This window comes from Orycteropus afer, unplaced genomic scaffold (assembly GCF_000298275.1).
Source record: "Orycteropus afer afer isolate SDZICR_OR568_19922 unplaced genomic scaffold, OryAfe1.0 scaffold00114, whole genome shotgun sequence".
Taxonomy (NCBI): Eukaryota; Metazoa; Chordata; class Mammalia; order Tubulidentata; family Orycteropodidae; genus Orycteropus; species Orycteropus afer.
Genome location: NW_006921701.1, coordinates 2,798,525 through 2,809,668, shown reverse-complemented (window position 1 = coordinate 2,809,668; position 11,144 = coordinate 2,798,525). Strand labels below are relative to the sequence as shown.

Genomic DNA, 11,144 nt, shown 5'->3' with positions numbered 1-11,144 from the left:
AAGTACAGCAGGGATTGTGGAGCTGGCACAGGATTGGGCAGTGTTTCATTCTGCTGTACATGGAGTCGCTATGAGTCGAAAATGACTTGACAGTACCTAACAACAACAACAACAGAAGTTAGTAAATTCCTTCTCCCTTGGAGAAAGGAAAATGGGATTGACATTTAGTAAGTGCCTAAACCCATGGTCATCAAGTCGATTCCAACTCATCTCCACCCCTGTTGGGGTTCCAAGGTGGTAGATCTTTACAGAGGTCCATTGCCTCATCTGCCTTCCATTGGAGCAGCTGAACTGCCAACCTCCTGGTGAGCAGTCAAATGGTTAGGCACTATGCCCTTAGAGCTCCTAAGTAAGTGCCTACTTACTTGCTGAATTAGATGCTTCCTCTCATTTAAGCCTCATAAGTAACAATAAGAAGACTGGGGTTCAGAGAGGTTAGTAATCTGCCTGAGGTTACACAGCTATTGTGAAGTTTATTGAACTTCATAAAAGCCCTTTTTTTTTTATTATTATTGTGATTTGGGTGAAGATTTACAAAGCAAATTCACTTTCTATACAGCAGTTCACATATACTTTGTCTCATGTCATTGACCACAGTTTACCACAATGCAACAGCTCCCTTCCCACTTCCTCCCCATAGTTACCACTTCCCAGTGTCCATCCCTCCATACTCTTCTGCCCCCTGAGCTGTCTCCTTGTGCATAAGCAGCCCTTCCTTCTCCCGTGATTGTTCTCTCCAGGAAAAGCCCATGTTTTTTCTACATCAACAAACTGAGAGACCTTTGGGTAGGAATGTTAGGAGAGGGCACTCACAAATTATTCCCTTTAAGATATTGTCCAGTCCTGAGATCTTACAAGTTCTGTGTTAATCAAGTGAAAAGAGGGTGAATCAGGGTGTGTTAAAGAGATGGGCCAGACTTTATTCCTGTGTCAACCCAGTGAAGTTACATGAGACTGAGTGTTTTTAGCAGATAGTTTGCAGTTGACTATAATGAGTAGAACTGCTTCAAAAGGTTTTCAAGGCTGTGACTTTTCAGAAGCAGATCACCAGGGCTGTCTTTTGCAGTGCCTTTGGGCAGGTTCAAACAATGAAACTTTTGGATGGTAGTCAAGTGCTGAACAGCTTGTGCCATGTTTGAATCCTTAGAAGAGCCGTAAAGGAAGCAAAAATGAAGGGGAGTGATGAACAGACAATATGAGAGTGACTCAACATAGGACCTCCTGTCAGATGGGCAGAAGCACCTTCCTCTCCACCATCATGCTCCCACAACCGTGGTCAGGGCTGACTTCTCTTGAGGGTGGTATTATACTGGGTAAAGAAAATAACAAGTAATAGGGCTAAAAATTACCGGGTCTGAGAGAGTGCTCATATTGATTCCAAATCCCACATGTTTCTGGAAAATCCTCAAGATAAAGGAAGTCTATTGGTTACACTATACTTATTGGTCCATGATTGTGTTTTCAGTGATGTGTCTTTATTATTTTAGAAACCAAATTTAATTTTCATGCAATTGTAATTTGTTTTCTACACAGTGACTTACAAAATGTTTAAAAAGCACTGGGAACCAAAAAGACTGAATGCTTTGATCATGCGCAATCCTTAGGCCCAACACCCTGAGTTCTGTATAAAATCTTGTTCTCTTTGCCTCCCCCTAGGTGACAGCCAGGTGACCAAAGCAGTGAAAGAAATGGCAGTACTCTCCTGTGAGTACAACATTCCCACTGATCAACTTACAAATTTTCGGATCTACTGGCAAAAGAAAAATGAAATGGTGCTGGCTATCATGTCAGGGAAAGTATCAGTGTGGCCAGAGTATGCAAACCGAACCATTGCAGACATTACCAACAACCTCTCCATTGTCATCCTGGCCCTGCGCCTGTCAGACAAGGGCATATACACCTGTGTTGTCCAGAAGACTGATAATGGATTTTACAAAAAGGAACACCTAGCTTTGGTGACGCTATCGATCAGAGGTTGGTGAGGTTTTTTGTTTATTCTAGGTCTGCAGACTCTTAATGCCCTTAAAGATATGCTCCCGTTGAGTTTGGGGGAAATTTTGTCAAAGAACAGTGTATCTCATTTCACTTCCTAGAGTAGGTAAGCCTCTGGTTTTACAATAAGCCTTAATTGATTTCTCAAGATGCCCTGGAAATATCTATTAATGTACATCTCTTGCACTTTGACAATCCAAGACCATGATGATTTTCCTGAGTTACTGTAATGCCCTGGAGTGCCTTTAAATCATAAGAGGACAGATTTGATTTGTTTTAGCTATACTATTAACTGCAAGAAGTTATGGTGGCATAGTAGGTAAGGCATTTTGGCTGCAAACCAGAAGGTCAGCACTTCAAACCCACCAGCTGCTCTTCAGGAGGAAGATGAAGAAATCTACTTCTGTAAAGATTTACAGCCTTGGAAATCCAATAGGGGTCATTATGAGTCAGAATCAACATGATTTTATTATTGTTAATTGCATATGATCTAATAGTATATTCCTGTGAAGATAGGATGAAAGGTATAAGAACAATGCAGGTATAAGTATTTTCCAAATAGTATTTGAATGTCTATTATCATGGCTACTGGATTAGTATATTTTGATATTTTCAAAATGATAATTTACTTATTGAATATTTGCAGCTTTCACTTAAGAATTATTCCTAGCCAAGTTAGACGTTAGAAAATTGGCTGCAAAATTTATGCCTGCTGCAAGGAAGAAAAGAAATCCATGAATCAAAGCCCTATTTGGACAAGCCTTTCTAAACTTGAGTAGGAAGGATGTCTGACCTTTTTTTGACCTACAGCAAACCTCCTAGGGTTGCTGTGAAGATGAAATGAGGTACTATTCAGGCCTAACTAATATCAAGAGCTCAGTAAGTGGCATCTATTATTTCTTACAAATGCAAGTATATGCCAATATTTATTCACATGCACCTACTACTTCACCTATATTCTCTAAAATATGCCTGCCTATCCACTTTAAATTACTCTTTGTATTGTACATAAACATTAATGAGAAAAAAGCAGTGCAAACATCCATTAATAATCAGAACATGGATTGTACCATTAATAATCAGAACATGGATTGTGCAAAGTATGAATCAAGGAAAATTAGGTGTCAAAAATGAATGGAACAAAGCTTGAAGTTTGATATTCTAGGAGTTAGTGAGCTGAAATGAACTGGAACTGGCCATTTAGAGCCAGACATTCATATGGTCTACTATGCTAGGAATGACAAATTGAAGAGGAATGGAGTTGCATTTATAGTCAAAAAGAATATTTCAAGGTGGACTTCTGGTAGCATGGAGGAATGGGCAGACATGCTACACAGACCCTCTTGAATAATGAAAAGGGAAACCACTTGACATAGATACAGAGGATCATCCTGAAGCCCCGAGCTTTGAAAGGAAGTACACAAAGGTGGATTAGGCACTAACTAGTGGAAAAACCTGAACAAAAACAGGACCTAATAATAGGATCCATTTGCCAAGGACAACAGGAACATATGGGAGGCTGACAGGAAAGGAGACAGGTAGTGAGTGTATGGGTGCTGCCAACTAGTGAATAGAGGAGCACAGCACAGTACCCTGTTTACAAAGATAACATACAAACAAAACAAAAATTGTGGGCAAGTCACTCCAACATACAATCACCAATTAAATATAAGCACAGAGCTGTCACAATGCCTCAGAGACAACAGAGCATCACAGTGCACACAAAGAAGCAAGATAAATCAGGAGTGACAGGGGACCATGATACAAACCCAGAGCACATCCCTGGGGAAGATGTAGGATTGGAACTCCCTGATAAGGCATTCAAAGGAGTTATATTTAGGTATCTTCAACAAATTAAAAGACAGATCAGGGAGAACACTGACAAAATTCAGGAAAACACAGAGAAAACCCTAGAACAATTTTGAAGGACAATACAAGAACAAAATGACAAAATAAATGAAAAATTAGAAATGATACCAGATCTACACATAGAAATCCAGAAGAATAATACTAAAATTTCAGAAATAGATAAGACATTGAACAGGCAAAGAAGTAGAACTGAATCGATGGAAGACAGAATTAGTGAGATTGAAGGCAAATACCTCAATACTGCTTTAGAAAGTGATCAACCAGAAAAAAGATCAGAACAAAATGAAGAAAGCCTAAAGTTCACATGGGATACCATCAAAAGTAATAACCTATGTGTCATCAAAATTCCAGAACAGGAAGAGACAAATAAAACCACAGAGAAAATTGTTGATTTGTTGGAAGAGAATTTTCCTGGTATCACGAAAGATGAGAATATACCCATTCAAGAAGTCCAACAAACCCCAAACAGGATAGACCCCAAGAGAAAATCACCCAGACATATCATCATCAAACTCACCAAAACCAAAGACAAAGAAAGAATCCTGAAAGCAGCACAAGAAAAATGAAAAGTTACCTACAAGGGGCAACCAATAAGACTAAGCTTGGATTTCTCGGCAGAAACCACACAGGTGAGAAGATGTTGGGATGGTATATGTAAAACTCTGAAAAAGAAAAATTTCCAACCAAGAATTATATACCCAGCAAAACTGTCCCTCAAATATGATGATGAAATTAGGACATTCCCAGGTAAGCAGAAATTAAGGGAATTTGTTAAAAACCAGACCAACTTTGCAAGAGATGCTAGAGAACCAACAACAGCAAACAATAACGGACCATTAACATACATGGTGACATAACCCAGAAACCAACCCAGCTATGGAAGTATTCAAAGTAAATAAACCTACAAGATTGTAAACAGAGAACCACAGACATCAGTTGACAAATGAGGTCAACTATAAACCAAAAAGAGGGGGAAAATTGTGTAGTGAAAGAACTTCTAAATGCTAGGGAAATCAAGACAGCTACAAGATAGAATGGACTGTTCTAAACTTGGGAAGAAAACTGTAGGTCACAGGGTAACCTCAAATAAAAATGATAAACCTTCACATCAAAATTAAAAAGAGGACCAACACAAATATTTAGCAAATATTAAAACAATAGCAACGAAAGAAGTGATAACACGATTCATAAACAAAATGAGCTCAGCACAGAAAATTATATGAAACGAAAAAATCAACACCACGAAAAAGCACATAACAAAAATGACAGCAACAAATTCTTACTTGTTGATAATTACATATCTGGCAAGGAACTTATCTCTAAGATTTATAGAAAACTCCAATGCCTCAACAGCAAAAGAATTAACTATCCAATTGAAAAATGGGCAGAAGACATGAATAGACACTTCACCAAGGAGGATATTCAGGTGGCCAGCTAATACAGGAAGAGATGCGCACAATCATCGGCCATCAGAGAGATGCAAATCAAAACAGCAATGAGATACCATCTCACCCCAGCACTGATGGCAAAGTTCAATGAGACAGAAAATAACAAATGCTGACAGGGATGTGGAGAGATTAGGACTCTCATACACTGCTGGTGGGACTGTGAAGTAATACAACCACTGTGGAAAGCAGTATGGTGATTCCTTAGAAAGCTGGAATTGGAGTTACCATTTGACCCAGCAATCCCATTACTAGGTATATATCCTAGAGAGGTGAGAGCAGGAACAGATATATGTTCACATATACTGTGTTCATCGCAGCACTATTTACAATGGCAAAAAGATGGAAACAACCTATGTGGCCATCAGCAGAAGAGTGGATGACCAAACTATGGTTATACACACAATGGAATGCCATGCAGCACTAAAAATAATGTAGAGTCTGCAAAAAAACATGTAACATGGATGAACTTGGAGGACATTATGCTGAGTGAAATAAGTCAATCACAGAAGGACAAATATAGAATTAGTTCGTTGTTGTGGAGAGTCAAGGAAAGGAGGGAACCTTTCTTTGTTGGTTGCCAGGGGTGGGAGGGTAGTGGAGGGAACACTGAAAAAAAAAAAGCATTGATCCATGTCACTTTAGTTTTGTGTATTTCACCGTACATAAATTATATTTCAATAAAAACCATTTAAAGAAAAGAATATATCAAGATCTATTTTGAAATATAGTGCTGTCAGTAATAGGATAATATCCATATGCCTACAGGGAAACCAGTACATATGTTACTATTCAAACTTAAACACTGTTATGAATTGACTTGTGTCCTCAAAAAATATGTGTTGTAATTCCTAACATCTATGCCTGTGGTTCCACCACTCATCTGTCAGTTTGTTGTACTGTGGTGGCTTGCATGTTGCTGTGAGGCTGGAGGCTATGCCACTGGTATTTCAAATACCAGTAGGGTCATCCATGGTGGAGAGGTTTCAGCAGAGCTTCCAGACTAAGAAAGACTGGGAAGAAGGAAGGGGCCATCCATTTCTGAGAAGATTGACCAGTGAAAACTTTATGAATAGCACTGAAACACTCTTTGATATATTACTGGAAAATTTTATGAGTATCCATGAAACACTCACATACAGTGCTGGAAGATGAGCCCATCGAGTTGGAATGCACTCAACATACGACTGGAGAAAAGCTGCCTCCTCAAAGTAGAGTCGACCTAAATGATGTGAATGGAGTAAAGCTTTCGGGACCATCGTTTGCTGATGGGGCACAAGTCAAAATGGGAAGAAACAGCTCCAAACATCCATTAATAATCAGAAAATAGAATGTACAAAGTATGAATCTAGGAAAACGGAAGTTGTCAAAAATGAAATGGAACACATAAAGATCGATATCCTAGGCATTAGTGAGCTGATATGGACTGATAGTGGCCATTTTGAATCAGACAATCATATGGTCTACTATGCCAGGAATGACAGGTTAAAGAGGAATGGTGTCCATTTCATTATCAAAAAGAATGTTTCAAGATCTATCCTGAAGTACAGGACTTTCAGTGACAGAAAGATGTTCATATCCCTACAGGAAGACTAGTTAATCCAATTATTAGTCAAATTTACGCACCAACCACTAAAGACAAAGATGAAGAAATTGAAGATTTTTACCAACTTTTGCACTCTGAAATTGACCAATCAAGATGTATTGATTATTACTGGTGATTGGAATCCAGAAGTTGGAAACAAACAAGAAGCATTGGTAGTTGGAAAATATGGCTTTGGTGATAGAAATGATGCAGGAGATCAGATGAAAGAATTTTGCAAGACCAGTGACTTATAAATTGCAAATACCTTGTTTCAACAACATAAACAGCAGCTATACATGTGGACCTCGCCAGATGGGAAACACAGGAAACAGATCCACTGCATCATTGGTAAGAGGCAATGGAGAAGCTCAATATCTTCAGCCAAAACAAGGCCAGGAACTACTGTTGAACAGACTATCAATTGCTCATATGCAAATTCAAGTTGAAGCTGAAGAAAATCAAAACAAGTCCACGAAAGCCAAAATATGGCCTTGATATTATCTCACCTGAATTTAGAGACCATTTGAAGAATAGATGACTGAAGACCAGATAAGTTGTGGGATGATATCAAGCACATCATACATGAAGAAAGCAACAGATCATTGAAAAGAAAGGAAAGGAAGAAAAGACCAAAACGGATGTCAGAAGAGACTGAGAAACTTGCTCTTGAACCAAGAGTAGCTAAAGTAAATGGAAGAAATGACAAAAATAAAAGAGCTGAACAGAAGAAATCAAAGGGAAGTTCAAGAAGACAAAGTAAAGTATTATTATAAAATGTGCAAAGACCTGGAGTTAGGAAACCAAAAGGAGAGAACATGATCAGCATTTCTCAATCTGAAAAAACTGAAGAAAAATTCAAGCTTTGAGTTGCAATATTGAAGGATTCTATGGGAAAAATATTGAATGATGCAGGAACCATCAAAAGAAGATGGAGGGAATACACAGTCATTATACCAAAAAGAATTGATCATTGTTCAACTATTTGAAGAGGTAGCATATGATCAAGAACCAGTGGTACTGAAGGAAGAAGTCTAAGCTGAACTAAAGGAATTGGGGGAGGGGGGAAAGGGGGCTCCAGGAATTGACAGAATACCCACTAAGCTGTTTCAACAAATGGATACAGTGCTGGAGGCACTTATTCATTTATGCAAAGAAATTTGAAAGATAGCTACCTGATGAACTGACTGGAATTGGTGAAGAACAAAGTTCCAGGAATTGATGGAATACCCATTGAAATGTTTCAACAAACAGATGCCGCACTAGAGGCACTCATTCAGCTATGCCAAGAGATTCGGAAGACAGCTACCTGGCCAACTGACTGGAAGAGATCCATTTATGTACCCATTCCAAAGAAAGGTGATCCCACAGAATGTGGAAATTATAGAACAATATCATTAATATCGCACGCAAGTAAAATTTTACTGAAGATAATTCAAAGACGGTTGCATAGTATATTGACAGAGAACTTCCAGAAGTGCAAGCTGGATGAATCCACAGAGGAGGATATGGAATGAAGGATATCACTGCTGATGTCAGATGGATCTTGGCTCAAAGCAAAGAATAGCAGAAAAATATTTACTTGTGTTTTATTGACTATGCAAAGGCATTTGATTGTGTAGTTCATAACAAATTGTGGATAACATTGAGAATGGGAATTCCAGAACACTTGATTGTCCTCATGAGGAACCTGTACATTGACCAGGAGGCTGTCATTCAAACAGAACAAGGGGACACTGCAGGGTTTAATATCAAAAAGGGACTGTGTCAGGGTGGTATCCTTTCCCCATAATTATTCAATCTGTAAGCTGAGCAAATAATCCAAGAAGCTGGACTATATGAAGAAGAACATGGCATCAGGATTGGAGGAAGAATCATTAACAACCTGCAGTATGCTGACAACACAATTTTGCTTGCTGAAAATAGGGATAACTTGAAATACCTTCTGATGAAGATTGAAGAATACAGTCTGCAGTATGGATTATATCTCAGTATAAAGAAAACAAAAATCCTCACAACTGGACCTATAAGCAGGATTATAATAAATGGAGAAAAGATTGAAGTTGTCAAAGACTTCATATTGTTTGGTTCTACAATCAATACCAATGGAAGCAGTAGTCAGGACATCAGATGATGTATAGCACTGGGCAAGTCGGCTGCAAAGGACCTCTTTCAAGTGTTGAGGAGCAAAGATGTCTCCATGAGGACTAAGGTGTGCCTGACACAAGGCATGATATTTTCAACCATTTCATATGCATGTGAGAGCTGGACAATGAATAAGGAAGACCGAAGAATTGATGCTTTTGAGTGGTGGTGTTGGCGAAGAATGCTGAAAGTACCACAGACTGCAAAAAGAACTAAGAGATCTGTCCTGGAGGAAGTGCAGTGGGAATGCTTCTTGGAAGCAAGAATGGACAGACTTTGTTTCACCTACTTTGGTCATGTTATCAGAAGGGACCATTACCTGGAGAAGGATGGCAAGCTTGGTAAGGTGGAGGGTCAATGAAAGAGGAGGAGGCCATCAATGAGATGGATTGACACAGTGTCTGTGGCAATGGTTTCAAGTATAGCAAGGATCATGGAACTGGCGCTGGACTGGGAAGTGTTTCATTCTGCTGTGCATAGGATCTCTGTGAGTTGGAGATAACTAGATGGCATCTAACAACAAACAACAACAACCTGGTCAGCCAACTGGAAGAGATCCATATTTGTGCCCATTTCAAAAAAGGTGATCTCATAGGATGCAGAAATTATTGAACAATGTCATAAATATCATCAAGTAAAATTTTACCAAAGATAATTCAAAAAACAGTTACAGCAAGACACTGACAAGGAACTGCCAGAAATTCAAATCTAATTCAGAAGAGGATGTGGAAAGAGGGATAACATTGCTGATATAGATGGTTCTTGGCTGAAAGTAGAGAATACCAGAAAGAAGTCTACCTATCTTTCATTGACTATGTAAAGGCATTTGACTGGGTAACATTGTGAAAATGGGAATTCCTAACACTTAATTGTGCTCATGAGGAACCTGTACATAGACCTGTATGGCTATTATTCAACAGAACAAGGGGATACTGCATGGTTTACAGTCAGGAATGTTGTGTGTCAGGGGTGTCCTTTAATGATACTTATTCAATCTATATGCTGAGCAAATAATCAGAAACTAGACTATATGAAGAAGAATGCAGCATCAGGATTGGAGGAAGATTCATTAACAACCTGCTATATGCAGATGACACAACCTGACTTGCTGAAAGTGAAGAGGACTTGAAGCACTTACTGATGAAGATCAAAGACTATAGTCTTCAATGTGGATTACACCTCAACATAAAGAAAATGAAAATCTCACAACTGGACCAATAAGCAACATCATGATAAATGGAGAAAAGACTGAAGTTGTCAGGGATTTCATTTTACTGGGCTCCACAATCAACACCAATGGAAGCAGCAGTCAATAAATCAGACGTCATATTGCACTGGGCAAATCTGCTGCAAAATACTTCTTTATAGTGTTAAGAAACAAAGAATGTGACTTTGAAAACTAAGGTGCATCTAAACCAAGCCATGGTGTTTTCAATTGCCTCATATGCACGTGAAAGCAGGACAGTGAATAAAGAAGGTACAATAAGGATGCCTTTGAATTGTGCTGGCAAAGAACACTGAAAATACGAAGGACTGCTAAAAGTAGGAACAAATTTGTCTTGGAAAAAGTGCAGCCGGCATGCTCCTTGGAAGTAAGAATGGCCAGACTTTGTCTCACCTACTTTGGTCATGATGCCAGAAGGGATCATTACCTGGAGAAGGATATCCTGCTTGGTAAAGAAGAGGGTTGGTGAAAAAGAGAAAGACCCTCAATAAGATGGATTGACCTAGTGGCTGCAATGATGGGCTCAACTATACAGCAAGGATTGTGAGGATGGTGAAGACTGGGCAGTATTTCATTCTGTTGTACATGGGGTTGGTTCGAGTTGGAGCCAACTCCAGGGCACCTAACAAACAAACCAGTGGTTATAATCTCATTTGTGAATGGGTTCTCTTTGTTCTGCTAACGAGTAAGGATTACTGTATTGTGTATCATGAGTCAAATCTCTATTGAGAAATAAAAGAGATTAAAGAAGCAAGCTAAGAAGCAGAGACAGAGAAGATGTATGCCAGCCCACATGAAGACTGGCCAGGAGCAGCAGCTTGAAGAGACAAGGACCTTCCCCCAGAGCTGACAGAGAGAAAACCTTTCCCTAGATCCTGAATTCAAA

At 39.1% G+C, this 11,144-nt stretch overlaps 1 protein-coding gene across 1 annotated transcript in view; it reads left to right on the top strand.

Annotated features, from left to right (window-relative positions):
• CD80 (CD80 molecule) overlaps positions 1-11,144 on the top strand; it is a 39,310-nt gene that overhangs the window by 21,686 nt on the left and 6,480 nt on the right. The window contains exon 2 of the mRNA XM_007943922.1: positions 1,657-1,974. Within this exon, the coding sequence (XP_007942113.1) occupies positions 1,657-1,974 (318 nt within the window). The remainder of the gene's footprint in view (positions 1-1,656; positions 1,975-11,144) is intronic.